This window comes from Castor canadensis, chromosome 7 (genome assembly GCF_047511655.1).
Source record: "Castor canadensis chromosome 7, mCasCan1.hap1v2, whole genome shotgun sequence".
Lineage (NCBI taxonomy): Eukaryota > Metazoa > Chordata > Mammalia > Rodentia > Castoridae > Castor > Castor canadensis.
Window position 1 is genome coordinate 27,837,976 of NC_133392.1, and position 24,026 is coordinate 27,862,001.

At 42.5% G+C, this 24,026-nt stretch overlaps 1 protein-coding gene and 1 non-coding gene across 6 annotated transcripts in view; one reads left to right on the top strand and one right to left on the bottom strand.

The window, feature by feature from the left end:
* Fbxw4 (F-box and WD repeat domain containing 4) overlaps positions 1–24,026 on the top strand; it is an 82,887-nt gene that overhangs the window by 19,939 nt on the left and 38,922 nt on the right. For 4 of the 5 annotated variants that reach the window (XM_074078468.1, XM_074078467.1, XM_020171240.2 and 1 more), the window contains exons 2-5: positions 630–725; positions 3,854–4,039; positions 4,484–4,616; positions 10,567–10,661. In XM_074078468.1, coding sequence (XP_073934569.1) covers positions 630–725; positions 3,854–4,039; positions 4,484–4,616; positions 10,567–10,661 — 510 coding nt within the window. The remainder of the gene's footprint in view (positions 1–629; positions 726–3,853; positions 4,040–4,483; positions 4,617–10,566; positions 10,662–24,026) is intronic. The other variant, XM_074078466.1, reaches the window with a different exon arrangement.
* On the bottom strand, positions 22,473–22,601 carry LOC141425360 (small nucleolar RNA SNORA51). Its single transcript, XR_012450417.1, has one exon. It is a non-coding gene; the product is annotated as a small nucleolar RNA SNORA51 (small nucleolar RNA).

Consider the following 24,026-nt stretch of genomic DNA (forward strand, 5'->3'; position numbering starts at 1 on the left):
TACATTCATTTTGGTTGAGTATAAGTTTTTAACTTCAATAGTCTAATTGAATTTTTCTGTTATGTTATCGCTTTCTGTGTCCTAAACTTTGCCTAACTCCCCTAGACAGATGTTTTAACTTTTTTTTTTTTTTTTTTTTTGTGGTACTGGGGTTTGAACTCAGGGCCTCACTAGGCAGGCACTCTACTTACTACTTAAGCCACTCCACCAGCCAGAGGGATGTTTTGATGTGTAATAGCTTTGTAGTTTTAGATTTTACATTTAGGTCTGTGATCTATTTTGAATTACTTTTTCTGTTTGATGTGAGGTGGGGTCAGGGTTGATTTCTTTTTTCCATGTGATATCCAGGGGTTCCAGCATTGTTTGTCGTCTGTTCTCCATTCGATGGCCTTGGCATCACTGTAGACACTTCTAGTAGTTTAATGGGCATGCTTTTCTCCTTGGCTTTCTTGGTTATCCAGGTATTATGAGAGGAGAGTTATTCCTTCCTGGTTTCCTAATCCCTTTAGCATATATATATTTATTTGTTTTTTTTGGATATTTCTGAGTCCTGACTCAGCAACCCATGTAATTTTCTCTTGTTGGCAATGAGTTGCAGTGACTGAATTATCTGTTCTGTTTGGACATAGGATGACCAGCATCCCAGTGAAGGAACGGGTGAAAGTGTCTCAGAACTGGAGGCTGGGACGCTGTCGAGAGGGGATTCTGCTAAAGTGGAGATGCAGGTAAGTCTTGACTCTTTTAAAGCTTCCTGGGACAAAAGAATATAATGGAAAGTGAGAAACTGGGTCCTAGTGTAATAGGGGCTGTCTTGGGTGGCTGGCATTGGTGATCCTTCAAACACTACAAAGGTGCATTAGAGGGACACCTTGTATTCACATTTTTAAAAAGGATTATAAAAAATGTACTTTGTTTTAAGAAATCCCATTATTTTTATGATTACAAAAAAATGATGTTATACAAATTTTTAAAAGAATTAGAAAAACATAAAGAAGAAAATAAAACCTACCAATAATTCTACCACCCAGAGATAGTAACTCTTTTAACTTACTTCATCAAGGAGCATAATTGAAGCCAGTGTTCTAATGTATTTGTTTTACAATTATTTTTCTTTAACTCTTCTATTCTAGAGAGTTATTTCTTCCTCTTATCTTTCTTCAGATCTGTTCTCTACTTTTATTTGTAGTACTAGGGATCGAATTAGGGGCCTTGCACGTGCTGGGCAAACATTCTATCATTGAGCTATACCTCCACCTTCATTATCTTATTAAAAGGTAAAATAGGGTCTAAATATTTGGATATACATGTTACAGGAGGTAGAACTTAGAAAAAATGCTACAGAATTTAGATGATAGCTGTGGCACTGTTAATATCACAGTGCTTCATTAATGCCAAATTATTTCATAGTTATTATTTGACTTCCTACCAAAAAAGTAATTCTTGTTGATTGTTCCAATGGGTAGGAGCTTCATGACTCATTCAGGCTGACCTGTCTCTATGCTGATAGATATAGTCTAGCAGGATTCTGCTTCTGGTGACCCTTTCTTTCTTGCTTATGTCCAGTTTCCATGGTTTGATTGATATCAGTTGCAGTTAACTATATGGTGGTGGTAAAAAATTATATGGTGGCAAAGAAGCAAGATTATATATGGCAGAGAAAGAGAGATATTTATGATGAAGAACTTTCTTTTGCTTTCCATTTGTGCCTATGTTGTTGGTTTTTATTGTTGTTTGTTTATTTATTTATTTTAAAATAGGATGTGGCTGTGTAACCCAAGCTGGCTTTGAATTTGTCATCCTCCTGCTTCAGCCTCTTGGGTGCTGGGATTACAGGTATAAACCACCATACCCAGCCACTTGTGCTTTTTAAACACTAGAGGGTAGAGTTATTTCTCTATCAAGATTTTATGTTGTTGTCTTGATGTTGTCTTTTTGGTCACTGGACCCACATTCAAGCAGTTTGGCAAATAAACACATAGAAGAGTTACCAGGCTGCCCCAGGATTCTCCACTGTTCACCTGGCATGAACCTGGTTTCTTGTCCTAGGCAAATGGCTGCTTACCAAATGGCTCTAAACACATGAATTCCAACCCCCTATGTTTGCTACCTGTTTGAGTGTGCCATATACTCATGCAGAGGATGTTGAAAAGGACTATGCATAATGAGTGAGAATTTGAGCTTCTGTATATACTCTACACAGATTCCATATAATATATGCACACACTTATAAAAATCTCATGAGCAGAAACTCAGTTACTACAAAGTCCAAGCTGCACTTAATGGCCCGTCAAGCCAATTTGCTGAACTTTTCCACATTCCCATGACGCTTGTTTTAAGGAGCCTGGGGAAGAAACAGCCCAGTTTGCTCAGACAGACTTGGCAGTGGGAGATGGTGTCTGTACATGGGGATGAGTTAGCTGTAGCTCCAGGAGTCCTAGATAGGGTAGGACAGGTGGGATGTCTGCCTTGGTTCCCATCAGAGAGGCTAGTTTTTGAGAGTCCTTTTTTTTCTTAAGACGCTGTGCTATGAGACTGGCCTGTATCTTCTAACCTTTCTTCCTTCTGCAGATTGGAGAGGGAATCTTTAACTATTTGTGGATTTCTCTTATCAGTTGCTTTGAGAGCTGAGTTCTCTATAGCCCCTGAATTGCAGCAGACTGCTTTGAAGCTATTTTTCCATTGCCATATTGCCTCTAGTAGAGAAATATAGATATCCCTGGAAGGATCTAGATATCTAATCATTACATTAGCAGACTTTCCTAAGTGCTTTATTCTTTTTTATTTATAAACGACTCCTTTGCATTAATAACAAGAGAATGGACTTCCCATGGCTCACTTTCTCCATGCCAGTTTAATAGATCTGTGGACAAGGTATATATGTGGGAGCCTTAGAACCTTGAAACTTACCAGTTACACTCAATGAGCGTACAGAATGAAAGAAAATTACTTCACATGGCTGGAAGATTTTCTTTTGACCCTCCCTACTCTTCAGCCGTTTAATTTTGTAAGCGCTGCCTATTCCCCTAGAACTCCAGGCAGCCAGTAATTGAAATAATAAGCATTTTTCAATTAAAAGGGATATTTAGCTGGCCATGGTGGTATATGCTTATGATCCCAGCATAAGCAGAAGGAAGATAGCAAGTTTGAGGGCTGCCTGGGCTATACAGTGAGACTGTGTCACAAAGACAAAGAGAGAGAAAAAGAGAGAGAGAGAGATTTAACTCAGTTTGTAATTTGGACTCTCTTAAAAGTGATTAAAGCTTAATCACTTATGTATCTGAGGGTAGCTAAGGAGTAGGCAATTTTGAAGGCCAAGATTAAGGTGCAGCCTGTTAGCCTTGCAGGTTATCTTGGCTAGGTTGGAGACTGGCCAACCTCTTCAAAGATTAGAGTTAGTTTTTTTTTTTTTTTTTTTTTTTTTGTGGCAGTACTGGGGTTTGAACCCAAGGCCTCACACTTGCTAGGCAGGCACTCTACAGTTTGAGGCACTCTGCCAACACTTTTGTGTGTGTGTATTTTCAGTATTGGGATTTGAACTCTGGGCCTCACAGTTACCTAAATAGGTCCTCTACCATTTGAGTTATTCTGCCAGCCCTATGTTGGTTATTTTTTGAGCTATTTGTCTTTGAACCTCAATCTTCCTGATCTCTAGCTCCCAAGTAACTAGGATTATAGGTGTGAGCCACTGGCACCCGGCTTAAGAGTATATCTTTTGTGCTATATCTTTTTTTTTTGGTATTGCTGGGGAGCAAACTTAGGGCCCTGTGCTAGGCAAGTTGTAACACTGAGTCACATCCCCAGTCCCTTGCCCTGTATCTTGATGAGCCTTACATTGTCTTTTCCATCTTTGCAGTCAGATGCCCTGGATGCAGCTAGAGGATGATTCTCTGTACATATCCCAGGCTAATTTCATCCTAGCCTACCAGTTCCGCCCAGATGGTGCCAGCTTGAACCGTCGGCCCCTGGGAGTCTTTGCTGGGCATGATGAGGACGTTTGTCACTTTGTGTTGGCCAACTCACATATTGTCAGTGCAGGAGCGTAAGTGCTGCAGGTTTCTCCTTCTGCTTTTTCCTTAGTGTTCTTCAGGGACCTGTGCCTGACTCTGACTTTCCTGTCTCAACTCCAAAGGGATGAGGAGGGAGACTAGAAGAAGGGGTGGTAGTTTTTTTCCATTTAATGCAGAGATTTACAAAAGTTGTTAATATAGTTAGCTGGAGAAGAAATACAGGAAGAGCTTTTAATGCAAAATGAAGCTGGTTTTGATACTCTCCAAAGGAAAATTTGTTTTCTTTCTCAGCTCTGTTCAGCCCCAAGAGTGCTGAAGAAGTAAAGGGATCTAGAAGCTTGGCGTCTTTTGTGCAGAACTGCCTAACACTTAACAAATTTGGATGTCAGTGGAGATGGGCTGTTTCAGTAGACTTGTTCTCATCCTACAGAGAGAATAATTGTTTCTTGTGGGTGGCCTCCTTGTTTCTCTTCTAGAGATGGGAAGATTGGTGTTCATGAGATTCATAGCACCTTCACTGTCAAGTACTCGGCTCATGAACAGGAAGTGAACTGTGTGGACTGCAAAGGGGGCATCATTGTGAGCGGCTCCAGGGACAGGACAGCCAAGGTGAGGTGGTCTCATCCTTACATACTGTTATTTCCTTATGTCTGTAGGGACTGGGGTGGGAGAGGGTAGATAGGGCCTTGAGTCCCAGTATTGGATGAAAGCATTGGGTAGGGGCAGGGGAGAAACAACACAATAAAGGACTCACTTATGTGGTTCTGGCATGCAGTTTGCCATGCTAGGCTGTGTCCCTGCCAGCTGGACTGGGAAAGGAGTGGACAGTGGCTGGGAAGCTTGCCACTCACTTGAAATGTGGTGTGAACTCAAAAACAGAGGACCTGGCCAGCTTTTCCTCCTTGAGCTGAGTTTCCTCAAGTTTGTGGGCTGAGATCTGACCCCAATATTTTATTTTAAAATCTCCGTCCTTTTACTTGCTCTCTGTTTGGGGAGGTTAATTTTTCACCACCTTGTTTATAAGCAATCAGGCTGATAATTAAAATATGTTTTTACTGCTTCTCTGGAGAACAGTGTGGTCAGTAAGCAGTACAGACTGTGAGAGAACAGCATTATTTGTTGCATCATTGCCAAATTGCCTGACCCACAGATACCTTCCAAGGCATAAAAGAATGAGGCTGATAAACAGTGTGATCCTTGCTTTGTAGACCCAGCTCATCCACATTTGGGTCCTGAAAAAGAAGAAATTCTTTCTCCAGGCCTGTGTCCAGAAGCCCTACCTAGGACACAGACCTGATCCTTTGGGGCTGCTGTGGGAACATTGCTGACAATTCAGTTAGTAGTACGGGAGATCCAGCAGTGTCTTGCTTGTCTCTTTCCCAGCATTTAGTGGCTCTGTAGTGCTAACAGGAGCAAAATGTATGTTGGTGTCAGCAAGTGGGCTTTTAAGCCACATAGGGAGAGGGCTTAGAAGATGGAAGTTGCCTTCTTTACTGAGTAACTTTCTTGACTCCATGTACCCTCTAGTGATTACTCCTTCATGTTGCTGATTTATATAAAGAGAAGGGCTAAATATGGTCCCTTCTATTTATAGATGTTTCTCTTCCCTTTGCTGTTTTCTGCCTTGCATTTTGTATTTAGTCAGAGAAAATGTATACCAGCACAAGGAAACCTGAGAAAAATCCAGCAAATGTTTTGAACCAATGCAGAACCTGAATTTCTTATTATCTGTTTCTTCTCGTGTTCATATCCCACACTTCCGTTTTCTGATTGGTCACTGCCTTTGTAGCATTCCTGACAAAGATACTGGTTTTAACTTGCCATACTACTCAAAAATAAATTTGTACAGGAACCTTTTATACCATATGTAATCTAGGTATTCTCATATTATTTTGGCATCTTACTGTCATTGCTTCAGGTTTTCCCTGGATCTTCCTTTTTATTGACATGTCTTTCTTCTATCCTATTTTCCATGGTCTGACACCCAAAGCAGTAAAAAAAACTAGGCTTTGCCATCACATGCAGCAATCTGAGGGTGTGAACTTCTTACGGTTGAAGAATGACAACAACTTTATGTGGAATATGAGGTTCATCTCAGACATAAATACTGATTCAGTGGCTTAGCTTTTTTTTTTTGTTTTGTAGTACTAGAATTTGAACTCAGATTTTCGTGCTTAGTGCTTGCTAGGGAGGCACACTACTGCTTAGGCACACCTCTAGCCCTTTTTGTTCTAGTTATTTTGGAGATAGGGTTGTTTTTTGCCCAGGCCATCCTGGATTGCTAGCCTCCTATTTTAGGCTTCCCATCATCACTGGGATGATAGGCCTGTACTACCATGCCCAGCTTTTTTCCATTGAGATGAGGTCTCACAAACTTTTTGCCTGGGCTGACCTTGAACCCCAATTCTCCCAATCTCAACCTCACAAGTAGCTAGGATTATAGGTGTAAGCCACCAGGGACCAGCTTTATTTATTTATTTATTTAAATATTTATTTATTTATTTATTAAAATTCAGCACAGGTGGTTCACATCTGTAATCCTAGCTACCAGAGAGGCTGAGATCAGGAGGATTGAGATTCAAGGCCAGCCTAGGCAAATACTTCGTGAGATCCCATCTCCAAAATAACCAGAGCAAAATAGACTGGCAGAGTGGCTCAAGCATTTGCATTGCAAACCTGAAGTCCTGAGTTCAAACCCCAGTCCCACCAGCAGAATTCTCTTCTTTGATTCCTCCTTACCTTCTTAAAGGTAGTTGTTTTGGGGCTCCCCAATGACCTACCAGCCAATTCATCTTTTCTAGTTTTCTGGAGGCTTCTTAGTTTTCTTTCCTTTCTGTTGATGTCTTTTCTTCTAGCCACCTTCCTTTTCCTGACCCATTTCCACATTACTCACAATTTGACTATTATTTATTTAAAATTGTTTTTTCATTTTTATTAGCACAATATTCGTTGTACAGGGGGGATTCATTGTGCCAATTCTGAATAGCCTTACACTGTACATTGGTTAGATCGCCCCCACCATCCACCCCCATTGACCTGCTTCTTGCCCCACTTAAAGCAATTGCTATTTCATATATGTGTATGAAACCCATCAACCATATTCCCATACCTTCATCTCCTCTATTCCCCCTCCCCCTTCCACAAGTACCCTCCCAACACTGTACCTCTTTTACAGTTCTGTGTTTCATTTTCATTTTATTTTTTGGCTGTACTGGGGTTATGAATTCTGGGCCTCATGCTTACTAGGCAGGGACTTTACCACTTGGGCTACTCCGCCAGTCCCTGTTTCTCATTTTTAATTCCAACGTCAATGTTCAAAGGGATATCTCAATGTATCCCAGCTGAAAGCTGTGAATATGCTTTATTTTGGTCAGTTCAGTCCTCTTTGTTACTCTCACCACTTCTTTCCTACTCCTATTATTCAACAGTTTTCAGTTCATATTGTTATGTCCTCTATCTGCACAAATATTATATATTTCGATATTGTGACTATGATTCTCTTTTCCTCTACTGAGTACTATATAGTAATTCCACTATTACAAACAGGTTCTATATATAAATGTGTATATAATCATGTTTGTTTTTGTGTGTGTGATTACCTTTTGGATCTGACTTCCACATATGAGAGAAAACATGTGGTCTTTTTCTGAACCTAGCTTACATCACTTAACACGATGTCTTCCAGCTGCTTCCATTTACCTTCAAACCACATAGTTTCATTCTTTCTTATGATTGAATAAAACTCCCTTTGTGTGTGTGTGTGTCTGTGTGTGTGTGTGTGTGTGTGTGTGTCACATTTTCTTAATCAATTCATCAATTGTAGGGCATCTGGGTTATTTCCATACAATTTTTCTTTTATAACTATTTTTTTTCAGTGGCAGATGCCACTGATGTAGAAGTTGTACTTCTACAACTGCTTCTGGAGGTTTTTAATATGCCTAAACCTACCTAAGAATTTATAGGTGATGTTTGCCTATAAACATCTATAGCCTGTTTTTTTGGGGTTCCCTAAATATGTACTTTTAGGAAAGAGTTGTGATATATGGGGTAAAGGGGACTAAAACATTTTCTTTGCAAGACTTCTGAGGTAGGCATCGCCTAGAGAATCCTTTTCTTTCCTGGTAATAAGAATCACTTTGCCGGGTTTACACCTGTAATCCTAGCTGCTTAGGAGACAGAGAGAGATCCAGGAGGATTGTGATTCGAAGCCAGCCCGGGCAAGTGTCTGCGAGACCCTATCTCAAAAAACCCCTCACAAAAATAGGGCTGGTGGAGTGGCTCAAGGTGAAGGCCCTGAGTTCAAGCCCCAGTACTGAAAAAAAAAAAAAAAAAACACCTTTACTGAATTCCTGGTATCTGGCAAATACTGTGCTATTGTGTTAATAAGTGCTTTATACTTACCTTCACTTTTCTACACTACAATCCTGAGATACAGGCATTATTTCCCATTTCACATGAAGAAACTGAGGCTTAGTTGTTACGAAACATCCCTAAGGCCAAAGATAATAAGTAACAACTAGGATTCAAATCCAGATTTGAATCAGATTCCAAAGCTTGTTCATGCTTTTTGCGCACACATAAGCTGCAGGGAATATTTTACCATTTAGGTTTTTCTTCATTTTAGGATTATTTTCTTAGGATAGACTCTCAGCATTAGAGTTCATGAGTCAAAGACTTTGATCATTTTAAAGGTCTTGCTACCCACAATCTGCTTTGTAAAAGGGCTATATGAATGTCCATTCCCACTGAGTCTTTTCCAGGATAGGTCTGTTTTGAATTTGGCCACAGAGAGTAAAATCTATGATCAGTATACTGTGTCAACTCCTGTCCCTCTGGTGCCAGGATACTCATATTGCTGGAGGATGCTGGGCTGCTGAGGGGGATTGGGAGGCACACTTTCCCAGTCATGCTCAGAATTGGTATGGCACCAGTTCTGGAGACCAGGGACTTTGTTCTGTGGTTTGCAGAATCTAAGGATCCACCAGCCTTCTCCATGGAGGCCACTAGTGAATTCAGGCCTATGTTGTCTTCCAGGGACTTTGTAAATCAGAGTCTTGTGTCTCCCTCCCCTGAAATCAAGAACCTGCCTCCCAGGGAGTTCAGATCTAGGGAACTAAAAAGCTCTCTTCCAATCTGAGGCAGTTTAAAGGAGAAAATCAGAAGTGCATCTAGTGCCTACCAAAAGGATTGACTATCAAGCCCAAAGGATAAGCTGTAATCCTGGTATTCCAGGTATTTACCTTTGTTTTCTGCCTTGCCTCACTTAGGATCTCCTTGTTGAATTTATTTTCTTTTCTCAGTGTTGGGAAAAGTTACTCACACAATCACCCCATTTCCCACCCCCACCATACACTCAAACTCTAAAAAACACTTTCTCCTTTTATAGGGAAGAGATACCATGTGACCCTAAGAAGGCAGGACCACCCCCATTCCATCACCTATCCCTTACATCGAAGGAATGTTTCCTTAAAGTTCTTCCATCTAAGGACCTGCCTGCATCTGATGTGTTCCTCTTATAGCACTGCAGGGACCTTGAGAGGTCATTGATCCATCTGGCTGCCTTGGGATCCCTCTGTGGCTGCTGTCTAGGGACAGCCTTGTACATTTGAGGTTTCCTTTCTGTTTGGTTAGAGGCTTATGTCCCTGTGTGTGTCATCTGAGGTTGGGTGAGGTGAGGGGAGCCCTGTGCTTAATGGGAGATTCCTAAATGCACTGACTGCTGAGAGGGCTCTAGGAGCGTTGATTAGAGTTAAGCCTAGAGTGGCTGCTAATGTACATTCCTGACTGATAGGGACCAGATAGTGTGCTCCAAGCAATATTTTTAACCTGTGGAGATATGGAAGCTTAAAAGAGTTAAGCTTTTCTGCTACTTTTGGTGACACTAGGTGCTAAATTCCCTGCTGTCATGAATAGCTTTGGATCTGATCATTATGAACAAACACCACCACACTACCTCCCTGCTTTGAACTCTCTTCTTCCAGTCTCTCCTTCCCTTACAGCTTTCTTTTTACTCTTCTCTATAACTCTTATCTACCTCCTATACTGTACCTTCATCTTCCTACCCATCTCTAATGACCCAAAGTAAACTCTTGGCGAGAGATAGGAGAAAGGAAGATCCACAAACATGGGGAAGCTGCTGAGAGAGGCACAAGCCTCATCTATCCACTCCTTCTTAGTCAACTTTCAGGTAGGGAATGTGGAACTTCTGATTCCCTGGAGTAAAATTGGCTGGTAAGTAAAGGCTCTTAGGTGGAAGTAAAAGAGGGTGGTTAGGACCAGAAGCAAGAAGCTATCTTTGTGGGACTGGAGGTGTAGCTCAAGTGGTAGAGCACCTGTTTTGCAAGCTCCAATCCCTGAGTTCAAAACCCCAGTCCCTCAAAAAAGTCTGTTTCTGTGGCAGGCAAATCAGAAGTTGGAGAGGCTTCTCTGTTGATATCCTAAGTGGGACAGAAGATTCTCTATTTTCCTACCTGTAGTCATAGTCATTCCTCCTTTTGCACCTTTCCTCTTTCCTAATCAGAAGCAATGCCAATGAGAGCATCTCCTCTCCTATTTCCAGGTATGGCCTTTGGCCTCAGGTCGGCTGGGGCAGTGCTTACACACCATCCAGACTGAAGACCGGGTCTGGTCCATTGCTATCAGCCCATTACTCAGGTAAGGGAGACATTTTTGGCAGTTATTTTGTCTCTTATAATAATGCTTTTGTTTTATTAGGTCAGATGACCTAGGAATCTTCTATGTGTATATTTTAAGTTGCTTTGAGCCAATCCCTTGGAGTTTTTTCAAGTCTCTCTAGAGACTTGAGGCCTTTAGGTCTTTTCTTATATTCGTGGGGTTGAGATAACCTTCTAGAACCTAATTTCCAAAGTATCTAGTCTCAAAAAAGATACCATACTGTAATGTAACTAAGAGTCCAGCTGTTAACAGGGGTATTCTTTCTGGAGTGGATGCCCTCTGGGGTTGTGCAAAAGCAGAAGCCTCATCATATCCCTGGGAAGTGACAGCAGGTTAGCAGGTTGTGCAGGACTCACATCTCTGCTTTGTTCCCCTGAAAATTGTCCTCTGGAGTGTCTCTTACAGGTACCAGTTATCAAGAGAGACTTGAGGCCTATGTTCATTTGGTCCCTCATCCAAAGACATGTCTGCAGAGCAGGAGAAACATTGACAATTATAGCAAAATCACTTTTTTTTTTTGAGGTAGGGTCTTGCTACATAGTCCAAATTGGCCTCAAATTCATCATCCTCCTACCTCAGCCTCCTGAGTGCTGGGATTACAGGCATGTGCCACCGCACCCAACTAGAAGTACAACATTTTTAATGATTGGTTGCTTTATCCTTTGGCCTAATTTTTTTTTTTTAATCTTTAACTAGAGAAGTATGAACAAGTGATCTTTGCATCCTAATTTCTGCTTTCTAGGCTCTCTTGACCCAAAGCCAGGCCTCTCTCCTACCCAGCAGGGTTCATGGCCACTGTTTCCTATACCATCACAATAGTTACTAGGGGCTTTCCCCACTTCCTTTACTTCTTACTTCCTACCTAAATGGAATTAGAAAAGCTATAGGGCTGCCACCCTCCAACCTCCTGGGTTAAGTCAGTCACTTGTTTTATGAGTGAGTTGGTGTCCCCTTTGCTCAACCCCCTTTAGCCTCTTCCTCCTCACCCCCATGGAACCTGCATACCTCCTCCTGCTCTCTTCCCTTTCAGATTTTTTTCTTCCTAAGAATTAGAGCCGATTAGCCACGTCATTAATTCTTCAATTTGACGGCTGATATAGCAGGACCTGAAACACATTGCTGACCCCAGAAAATGGAGACCCCTTTCCTTAGCATATTGACGATGGGAGAAGTCAATTAAAATTCCACAGAGCAGAGGTGTCGGCTAACCTATAAACCTGTCGCTGCTCAGAACAAATCATTCTAGCAATCCTAGGAAAGAGGAAAGGAAAGATCAGTGGGGAGTAGAGAGACTAAATGTGTGGGAGCGGAGGGTGGAAAATGGAGCTGTCGAGTTTTGTCTTCTCCCTGATGCTGCTGCTCTTTTTCGTTTTTTTGTATGGTACTGGGGTCTGAACTCAGGGCCTACACCTTGAGCCACTCCACCAGCCCTTTTATTGTGAACGGTTTTCTCGGGATGGGGTCTTGAGAACTGCTCGAACCTTGATCTTCCTGATCTCTGCCTCCTGAATAGCCAGGATTACAGGCATGAGCCACCAGTGCCTGGTAATGTTGTTCTCCTTAAAGCTCATTAGCCAGGCTTGATATGTGTAAGGACTGAAGGAAGGCTGAACAGTGTGTGGGAGGTGACAGGTGTCCTCGTAACTTTGTCTTAGTGGTTGCCTATGGACTTCTGCTGGCTTCAGGAAACTCAGGTGGGGTTGGTGATAGAGACCACTCTTAGTTGGGGATGGTCTCAATCCACATGTAAGTATGTGGATTGAGACCAAATTATACAGACTGGCTGTCCACTGACTCTCTACCTTCAAAGTCTTCTAGTCACCTGAAAAACATATTAGGCTTAACAGAAGAGACTACAGCACTTCTTGCAGATGGTGTCAATAAGAGAGGTTGAGGACAGAGTCTGCCCTCTTCATTAAGAAGCATTTGAGATCACAGTAAACTGACTTTGGGTTTTTTGGCCACAACTTGGAAACTGGTTTTGGGAAAGGACCTGGCTTTCTAATGTTACTACTGCTGCTGTATGACTGCCACCCTCATAGCAACTGGCAGTTACTAGCCAGCTGCTCTCTGTGTGCAGACTCCCTGCTAAGTCCTTTCTACATCTCACCTTTGGTGAAGACCTGGGCTTTGTATTTTCTTCATATTCTTTCTTTTTTTTTCTTTCTTCATATTCTTCTTCAGAGTTTCTTGCTTGTAGTTGACTGGTTGCTCAGCTTCTGTCCTGCATTTGTTTAAGATGGTTCTTCCCCCAAATCCTCAGATGATGTCTTGGACTCTTTTTTGAAATAGTTTGCATCTGGGTTTCTGACTTTACTCTAGATGACTAGGGTATGTGCTAGTATTATCACTGTTCCTTTTTCTCTTATCTGAAGAATATACTGGGCTAGAATCTTAATACTTTATTATTAGATCTATTTATTTTCACTCTGTCCATGATTTTGAACCTTTCAGTAAACTCATCCAGGATAGCTACCAGAGGCTCACGCCTGTAATCTTAGCTACTCAGGAGGCAGAGATCAGGAGGATTGAGGTTTGAAGCCAGCCCCTGGCAAATAGTTTGAGAGACCCAAAAAAACTCATCACAAAAAAGGGCAGGCGGAGTGACTGAAGTTGTAAGAGTGCCTGCCTAGCAGGGGTGAGGCCCTGAGTTCAAAACCCCGTGCCACCAAGAAAAAAAAAAATAAACAAACTCATCCATTTTCTCAACCCTGGGAGGCACTAACTCTCGCCCTTAGGATCTATTCTTCAAAGCAGTCTGGGAGAGGAGCTTTGCTTTGCCCTCTGTTGCCAGGGTGGCAGCAAGTGAATCATTCTCTTCTCCTAGCCCCAGCTCCCTCATATGTCACATACGATTACTCTTTTCTTTATAGAACTTACTAGATTACAGTGAGGATGACCCAAAAGAATGTATATGAAGAAGCTGAAAGGGCTATAATATTATGTCGACCAGAATCCTGTTACCAGGTGTAGTGTTTGCTTAGTGGCTTGAGTGGTATTGAAGCCTTTTGCCTGGGCCTCCTTGGGCTTCTCCCATTCCCAAGGAGTTACACTGCTCTTTTGCAGTTGTCCTAAGGTGGAGACTCAGTAGGAGTCTCTCTTTTCTTTTTCCCCTGTAGTGACCTTGCCCTTGACTGCTGCCTTCTGTTCCCTTCCCTGTTACCATGCCTATTGAATGTAGTTAGTATATCACTAATAGGATGTTACCCTGGACACCTCATGAAGAGCATGAGGAGATATGAGTAGCAGCTGTCCTCTAGGACAGGTGTTCCCAGTTTGCCTGATAATTTTTCAGCCCCTTGTTGCTCTCTTGTATAGTTGAAAGGAACCTGGACAACTAGAAGACCTAGCACAGCTCTTTTCTGAATTAATCTCTTTCTTCTGCTTAAAATTATTTATTAAGCTATGCACCTTCTTTCTTTCTTTTTTTTTTTTTTTTTTGGCACAGTACTGGGGTTTGAACTCAGGGCCTACACCTTGAGCCACTCCACCAGCCCTTTGTCATGATAGGTTTTTTTGAGATAGGGTCTTTCGAACTATTGGCACAGGCTGGCTTCGAATTGTGCACCTCCTGATCTCTGCCTTCTGAGTAGCTAGGATTACAGATGTGAGCCATTGGCGCCCAGCCTGCATCTTTTTTTCTTTGATATTGGATTTTTCCTGCCTTATTTTCTTGTGTGTGTGTGTGTGTGTGTGTGTGTGTACTCAGGCACTCGTAGCATGAAACATAGATGCTCAAGCCCTGGGCTTACTTTGAGGTACTCTTTGTCTAGGAGAAACAAGGATTCTGTCCTACATCCAAATATCTACTTTTCTTCCTTCTGTGTCCTTGAGTTCTTGATTTATAAACAATTGTGGAAGATGATATTTAATAACACTTATGTTTTCAGAACTGTGTTTAGATATTCAGAAAATACTGAAGGAAAACAGAAGGCTCCATAGGAAAGTGTCAGGCAAGGACCTTTTCCTCTGCTTCTTTCATGTCGCCTACCCATTTTATCCTGACATCAATAATCCTGTTTTGAAAATTCATGACTTGCCAGTAAGGCCCTGTTCCATAGAAGAGGTCCCACCTATTGCTGTTGAACGAGTGAGAGGACAGGTTGAGAAGACATGGGGCATGCCTGGGGTGGAAGGGTCCGTGTCTAGTGCCAGTTGTGGGGCAGGAATATCGCCAGCCTAAATGTTTCAGATACAACTTCCTGAGGGCATACTGAGCACTTTCCCATGAGTAACACAGAAAAGCAGATTTTTAAAGATGTATAATTTAAAACTTATATCCAGATGAATAAAATTAGTAAATACTAAGGAGCAAGAAAACGCAGAATGATTGAAAACTTAACTTTATTTCCTTCTACTTCTCATCTCTTCGTTTCTCATTCCTTTTCATTTCACATCTCTATGTGTTTTCTGAGCACTTGATGTATGGCAGCTTCCTTAGGAGTTTACTCAGTCATGGGGATAAGGTGGCTACATAACTGTGGTGCTTGCCAGACTAAATTAAATGCTTTAAAATAGGCTGTCTCTGGTTGGGGGAAAAGGAGAGTGTCATTCTCTTTTGGCAAAGGGAGAAATTGAGGCCGAGGAAAGATCAGTGCAGGGCTACATGTGGGCTGGGACAGAAAGGGCTGCAGTCTGTGCTTGTCTCTAGCCAATTGCCATGTCCTGGGTCTTTACTATTTAGCACTCACCAGCATCTTGCATGATAGCGGTGGCCCTTGGAAGACTCTGTAGGAACCTGGGAACATTTTCTCTTCTTGGAAGGGTATGAAAAGGCAGCATGTAGAAGTTTGGACTCAACTCAGGTAGCTGTGAATCTTATACCATTCTTGGAGCATGGTCTGCAGTTTTCTGGATTCCTCCACCAACAGTGAGTATTGGTGGTGAAATAAATCTGTAGACCTTCCTGCCCTGTTTGCTTGGGAAGGAGAAGTAGATGAGCATGGAGTTCTTCCTTCTTCTGCAGACACCATATCTCTTACCCTGCAAGAAAAAGAAAGTGCTTAACAGAACCCTTCCCAATCTCTGAACAGCACTGCTGTCATGTGGGTGAGTGTGGTCAGGAAGGCTTCCCAGACTCTTGTGCTTTAATCCCTTCTCCCCTGCTTCTGTCATCAGAGAAATATATGAGTGGTATAGGTGTAGAAATTTGACTTAACTCTGTTATTAAATACGCAATATAATTTTGTGTAACTTTGCTCACTGTGGTGACCTGTTTGTTTTGGGGGGGATTAGTCCAAGTCTGTGTGAAATGTACCGATTCAAATTTGTAAAGTGAGTTGTGGCCTCTTGGGGGTTTCAATGGAGGAGCTGCCCCTTCTTGCTTCATTTCTCCCAGAGGTGAGGGTGAGTCTGGAAGGAAAGCCACCACTGTGTACTGTTTGGCAGGGCAGGGGGTGCTGGGAAAGCAGGGTGTTTGTTCCAGCAGCTACAGGGTTTACTGTGTGCTGTTTGTGGACACCATCTACCAGCTTGTTGAAATGCATCTTTTTTTTACTGAAAGGTAATTGCATGTGGAGTGTGCTGTCACAGAGAGATTTGAAGGGTTGGAAAATGAGGGAGCCAACTTTCAATATGGGTTCTATTGGTTCCCAGTGATGCTGCAGTTTTCTGGGCCTGGGCTTCATAACTCACTCAGTGCTTTAAGTGAAAGAATAATCAAAAGTAAACAGCTTGTCTCTGAGTTTTTCTTTTCCTTGTTGACAATGGACAGTTGGATGTGAAGCGGATCTCCAGCCTTGATAAACTGAAGAAGGATTTGGATGGGTGACTTGTAGCTGGTCCTGCTGGTGTCTCATATGGACCATGGGTGTCTTAGGGATCTCTCTGTTCTCCCTTTTCAGAGTTGGGCAGAGGGGAAACCTCCTCTGGGGCTTCTCCGGGGAAAGGAGACTGAAGAGCTGGGCAAGGAGTGGCTTGCTGGACAGCAGAGCATGGCTGGCAGAGTAGCTAAAGTGGTAAAGCACCTGCCTGGCAAGTGTGAGGCCCTGAGCTCAAACTCCAGTGCCACCTAAAAAAAAAAAAAAAAAAAAAAAAAAAAAAGTTAGCCAGCTGAGCATGGGAGGGAGTATTCTGCATGTGATGTCTGCTGAAAGAGTCAGAGGCACAAAGGCACTATAGAGGAGCCAGGGACTTGCATAGCTGGAATAGGCATCATGATACCTGGAGAAAGATGGAAGCTCTGAGAAATGCTAGGTGGGCCCACTGATCCAACCTAAAATGTGTTAATGCTGGGAAGCATCAGTGTGGGGTGCCTGGCTAAATCTCAGGGCAGTGGCCTGCACCCTAATGTTCATTGCCTGTGCAAACATAAGCCTCTCAGGTGTTCAAATCCATGTGTAGCAAGGGTCAAATACCTACCACAGCAGGGGTTTCAGTTCTTTAAGACCCTGAACATCAGCCATTACCCAGGGCGGAATGGGCATAGGGAGGCTCATATGCTGAGCTGTTGGCCTGAGACCAGAACCCTCTCAGCTCTCGCTGGCCCAGAACCCACTTGTGGGAGCAGTTCATTCCCTGGCCAGCACAGTTGGCTCACTTGTTAAGAGCTGACTTAAATAAAATGCTACAAATAGAAACGCTACTGCAAAGGGCTGGATCCTGTGGATGCAGAGTTGATGTATTGAGATTCTGGCTCTGCTAGTAGGGATCCATTTCTATCCTTTAGTCTCAGCATTGGGATTCTTTCTCCATCTCTGACTCTTGTCTCTTTTTCTCTTTTTCCTCTACTCCTTCCTCCCTCTTTCCTCCACCATCTCATTCTCTCTTCAGCTACCTCTTAAGCATTGCTGTTGCCCTATTGTCATTAGGTAAACCACCATGAACTACATGGCATAGCCTGATGGGAGAATCTGATAAGTAAAGTGCATAGTAAAGTGTGGAACGTTCTCAGATGGGGGCTTGAGAGGTAGAGGAACACAGAGAGATAGGAGGAATCTGTTCTGGTGTTCTATAGCATAATAGAGGAACTGTAGTCTGCAGTGATTTATGATACATTTCAAAATAACTAGAAGAGTCTGAAGGTTTCTAACACATAGAAATGATAAATGTTTGGGGAGGCAGAAAAGCTAATTGCCCAGGTCTTATCACTACACATTGAGTACATGCATCAAATTACTGTACCGTACTCAATAGATATGAACAACTGTGATATGTCAACTAAAAACTAAAAAGCTGTAGAGGGATCATTCTCCTCCCTCCCAGTACTGGCTGCAGTCCCCACCTGCACCAATGTCTCTGCTCTCTGCTCATCTCACTGGGAGGGGATTTCCCTGCCCTGGCTGCTGCAGACTTTACTAGGTCGTGTGTGCAGTGTGCCTATGTTTTCCTACCTTTGATCACTGTTCTGCCGACAGATAATTTAGCAGTCACATCTCAAGGTGGAAGCATGGAGTTAATGTTAAAATTAGGGTTTTTTTCCTTTTTCTTTTTCTTTTCTTTTCTTTTTTTTTCCTCTTTAAACATCAGTGGGTGATGAGGCAGAGAGGGGGGCAGGAGGGTGAGGGGAGCAATAAATTCTGGGGCTGGTGTAGCTGTTCTCTGAGCAGCCGGGAAGGCTCTGATGTTGCCTCAGCACTTTCATTAACATTTAAATTAAGGGTTTGTTTTCCAGTCTGTTTTATAGGCAGGGACCTTTCATGGCCTGTCACATGCAGTACCCACCCCCTTCCCCAAGCAAGTGTGTAATTGTAGCCAGTGCTCTGTCCTAACTCTGGGTTGGAGCCGGAGGTTCAAAGGGAGTTCTTGGGGATGGAGGTACAAGCTGTGACAGTCAGGATGGGGGTGTCACTCCTCAGATGAAGGTGCACCCAGAGCTCTTTCTCCTCTTCTCTGACTTATACTTTTCTCTGCTCCTCAAGGGACACACTTCAATCTGATTCTGACTCCTCCCACCTTTCCTTCCCTTGGGCCATGGGCAGGTGGGGAAGGGTGCACTCCATCAAAGTGGTTTCTCCTGGTAGCAGAGTCAGGGCCTGAGATGGTCATTCTAAGATAAAGGTTTCCATGCTTATCTTCTTTCTTTCTTTTTTTTTTTTTGCCTCAGTATTTCTGCTCTACTTACTCTTTGAGAGGTAGCAAAATAAAAGGGATTACTATCTACAAAGAATTTATAATACAGTAGGATCCTTTGGTCCTAAAAAGTGCCTTTTTCCATAGCCAGATTAACATCTACCTAGCACACTTAGTCACTAGTCCACTAGTGCTGGAAACAGCTTACTGATGTAGATCATTTGAGGAAACTACTTCCCTCAGATCTTGGCATTTACAGCATGCTCTCCTAGGATTTATTTCCAAACTTCCTTTCACACGAATACCTGTCAGCATTTGGGGTTATTCTGAAGACATTCCTGCTTTGGTCTCTCTTCTTTCTATCAGCATTCTGCTGATCTATAGATGATGAGGATGTGCACCACACATATGAGGTATCTCATGAGTTTGGTCTCCCATTGCTGGTCTTTAGGTAGATTGCTTTTCTGAACAGCAACGAGAGGGACATTGGAACCTTTTTCTTTTTCTCTTGAGATGCTGACAATTATCTTTCTTTTGGGGCTTGACTTCACTGCCTGAGTCACTACATATTCTTTTTTCTCTCAGCTAAGGCACTTAAACCATCCATGACTTATTTGTTGGATTAAAGATGGCTGAGTGTCTTGCCCTCCTGTCCCAGGTAACCTTGTCAATAGCTGGACACCCTCATGCTCTGGATCCTGCCCAAGGGGAGTGAGGGAGGTGCTGGGGTAACCCCTCTGCAGGTGCTGCTCAGGCTCAGATTGCAGGCTGGTGTTCAGGCCCCGCCTGGTAGTGATTAATTTGGGACATAGGTCTGCAGAGGCCCAGCCAGGGCAGCTTTGGTCCCTCACTGTGAAGACCTTTGGCTCGGAGACTGAACTGAACTCTGTAGCTTGCTTCGGCTTTGGGTTTGATCTGTCAAGGCTAAAGAGGAACCTGATGGTGGAGCGGAAGCTTCTAGCCCTGCCTGACTTATGGCACTGATCCGTACCAGTGGCCTTGCCATGATAATACTCATATATTTAAGAAGATTTCCCACCTGTTAGCTGTAGTACTTGGACCAGTAAAAAGAGGAATCTCCATGAAAGATCTGTGCTTTTAGTTTTTTGAGCCAATGGAGCTTACTCTTGGAAACAGACTAGAGTCTGGGATTGGGTTTGTAGTGGGAATGAGTGAAAAAGGCAGTAATAGGGTTATCACTAGATCAGAAGAGAATGTATGTTTTGCAAAGGGTCATGTTAGAGGCAGAAGGATCATCCCATCCTTCTATAGTTCATTGGTTCTTGGGCTATTTTGGGTAGATTCCAGCATTCCAATTTGGAGTCAAGTGTTAGGTTCCCTGTTTTCTTTTTCATTTCAAACCAATTATCTTTTTAAAAAGGGACCTCCCACTACCACTACCACCTTTTCATCCTCAGAGTTCTGGTCCCTGGTACCTCCATGTGGTCGTCCATGGTGCTAGTTGTATTTCTTCCCTTCTGTGAGTTCAGATCAGACAGATATGACTGGTCATAGGCCCACCCAAGAATAGGAATTCTTCTACCCATGACAGTTTCCCTCTGTGTGCCTCAGTTAGTTTCATAATCATGAAGTTCCATTTGATACTTGGGGCTTAGGACCCAAGAGTGGGACATTTTCCTTACACTATCAAGAAGGGACATACATGTGTACCACCAGGAGTGAAATATGTTGGACCATTGATATGGGAGTCAGCCATAATCATGCCACAACTCACAGAAGTTGTGTTTCGATTCTGAGTTTTGCTTGCTGTTTAGAATTTGTATGCAAGGTAACAAAAAAGGATGCATTTATACATCAGAAAAACCAATGAGTGTATTTGGCTCTCCCTTCAGGCCCATACTATAGGATCTCTGGCTGTATGGATTAGACATCTGCTAATTACTGTAATTCTCTAGCAATTTCTTGAACAGGACTTTCTAGAAGTTTCAGATTCTAAGCTTTTGGAAGCCAGGTTTTCTTTCCCATCTGTGTGAGAATTACATGCTATGTGCTGCAGATGCAGCTGTATGCTTTAGGATACCCTATTAAGACTGATTACCCATGGTCCTTGCATCTTTTCTAAATTTGTTCTTGTTCCTGTCTTTGGCCAGGACATTTTCATAGGGGGTAGTTTGTAATGTGGTTTGTGGCAACCTGTCAGAGAGACTTGGCTCAGGCCTATCTGAGATGCTGACAAGAGCAGGAAGAGTAGAGGGAGGAGGGAGGTGAGTATGTGCAAGTAAAAGCTATGGTAATTGCAAAGGGAATATTAATTAGTTCAGGAGCTGCTGGCCCAGGAAATTGGTTTCTGCAGAAGCTTTCCTTTTACATAGTTTGCGATGCAAATTAAAAACATGAATGGGCACCTAAAAGTATAGGAGGGACAGGTGGGGTGCCAGTTGGGATGTGCTAACATCCAGAATCAACAGCAGTGTCTTAATTCACAGGAGAAAATTTCAAGTAAGAGAGAGAACCTTAGCCTGTCAGGAAGATGTCTTTTTGAAGCCAGCCCCAGGCAAATAGTCTATGAGACCCTATTTCGAAAAAACCTGTCACAAAAAGGGATTGATGGAATGGCTCAAGGTATAGACCCTGAGTTCAAACCCAGTACTACCAAAAAGAGAGAGAGAGAGAGAGAGAGAGAGAGAGAGAGAGAGAGAGAGAACCTTTTAAGAGACTAAGATAATTTAAAAATATGTGATTTTCCTCCTTGTTTTTCATGTGCTTGTGTTCAGATTTGTCTCTGGCCCTGCTCCACTCGCCCTGCTGTCTTGTCCTCCTTGCCTTCCTGCAGGAAGGCCATAATCTAGCCTTTAGAACATGGCTGTGGTTGCCATGGTATGCTATTTTAGCTGGAGAGCATGTTTTTTTTTTCGGTATTGAGTTTGAGCTCAGGGCCTACACCTTGAGCCACTCCACCAGACCTTTTTCGTGATGAGTTTTTTCGAGATAGGGTCTTGTGAACTGTTTGCCTGGGCTAGTTTCGAACCGCAATTCTCCTGATCTCTGCCTCCTGAGTAGCTAAGATTACAAGTGTGAGCCACTGACACCTGATTGAGAGCATGCTTCTTGAAGACAGGAGCTTGCCTGCTTTGAGAAGATTTTAAAACCAGTACTCTTTATATTATGCAAATAGCTTGATAACCAGATGTGAAACCACCAGGCCCTTTTCCCCTCCCTTGGCTTTCCATGCTTCCTCTGTCCCCTCTGTGGCTTTCTGCTTCCAGGCTGGAGTTGCTTATGTCTGTACAGTCTCAGGAAGTTTTGGTGATGCTGTGAGAATGGGCAGGGATGGCAACCACTTTTTGTGCTGGCACAGCAAGAGATCAGGTGAGAAGTTTCAGACTGGCTTATTTCTAGCTGTTCAGCTAGATGGAAAGACATGAGGAGAGGTGAGAAGGCAGTGTGAAGGGAGACCTTTTTGAGTATAAATGTGCACTAGCATAGGGACCACTGCTTAGTGAGTGATTTGGGGGCGGTTGGAGGTTTGTGTGGGGGGGGCAATGTGTGTGCTGGTAGGGGTGTGTGTGGGGGTGTGCTTCATTGTATACCCAACCTGCATTGGGTGAAGAAAAGGCTGAGATGTGCTCTTTTCTGCTTGTGGCCACTGTGAGTGTCCCTCCCTCCCTTCTTCATAGATTAATGATCCACCTCCCAGCCCCCAATGCTGAGAATATAACTGAGAGTTTCAAGCATGCTGAGATAGTGCTCTACCACTGAGCTATATCCCCAACCACTAAGCCATATCTTCAGCCTGATTAAGGAATTTTTTCCCTGATGCCATGTCTCCCCATTCACAATACAGACCAAGCACAGGGCCTGGGCTGAGGTATTTACGGGGTAGGTTTATTTTGCCTCCTCTTTCTGTACAGTCAGGAGGCCTGATTAAGGAATTTTAAAGAGGAAACTAGCTTAAAGTCTTTCCTTGTCAAGTCAGACCTAGGTGCCATGTCAAATCTCTGGAGTCTCTGGAGCACAATTCCCCCGCCCTCCATAGCCTGCTGTCCAGGTTTAATCTGCCATAGCTGGCATAGGTTCCTCATCCAGACTTGCTGTACTGTGGCCTCTGGGCCCGCACAGAGCACTTGGCCCTGTCTCTCCTCCTGAGGATTCTGCTCTTAAGATGTTTTTCTCTGTCTTCTGTTATTTTTCTGCCTTGTTGCAGTTGTAGCATTACCCATGCTGGTCAAGCCTAGTTCCTTCTGCCTGAATGAGAGGGGACTAGTGAGTTGAGTGGGTGGTGTCCCAAGGGGAGGATCATCTGTGCAGGAGGGTGAGATTTATAACATTTGGCAAAGAAAGAGAAACAGTCAGGTTAATGGGTCTGAAGTATTAGTGCCCAGAGTGAGCTGTGGTTGAGAATTCAAAACCTTAATTCAAAAATAGATTGTTCAAAGGATTCTTCTACTTGTTAGAAATCTATGGCCAGAAAAATTCTTCTCTGCAGGCTAGTAAGGGTAGGTCCAAGAATAATGAGAGGAAAAATCAAAGTTTTAAAATTGTATGAGGTTGGCAGTGAGGATAAGAATAGTGAGGTGAAAATCTTTTGATATGTAAATTCTACATCTAGGAATTTATCCTAAGTCAATAACCAGATAATTGTGCAAGTTGTATGCATAGAGGCTTATGTCAGGAACATGTAAGTATCCATTAGTAAGAGTGTGGGTAAATATTTTATGGTACATTCATTCAATAAAATACTATGTAGCCTCTAAAAGAATGACACAGATATGTATTTATTGATTCCAAAAGATGTTATAACATTGTGGAGTGAAAAAAAAGTCACAAAATAGTATGACAGTTTATTTAAATATCTCCTCAGGGTTATTTATTTTGTGATGGATTTCTGTTGACATTTACTTTCTGTTTTAGTTTTTTGTATTTAAATTTTTTAATAATGAACCTGTTTTATAACTAGAAAGAACACAAATTACATTTAAATATCTATTTCAATATCAGGCAACTATGGAAGGACTTTCTTTTATTATATAATTATTTAAATTAAGGATACATGGACCTACATTTACTTTTTTATTTAAACAGCTTTATTGAAGTATAACTTATGTAACATAAAAATTACCCTTTAAAATGTACAATTTAAGTGCAGGGTTCCCTAACTTTTAGCAAATTAATAGTATTGCACCTCATTTCAGATTTAGAACATTTTCATCACTCCCAAAAGACCCTTCCTTACTTTAATTCTTTACCATGATTTTGTGCTTGGGACCTTTTTTGGGGAAAGAAATAAGTTAAAAAACTGGAATTGAAAGAAAAAAGTCAGTATAAACTCAGAAATATTTTTCTTTGTAGTGTCTGTCTGAGAACTTATCTTAC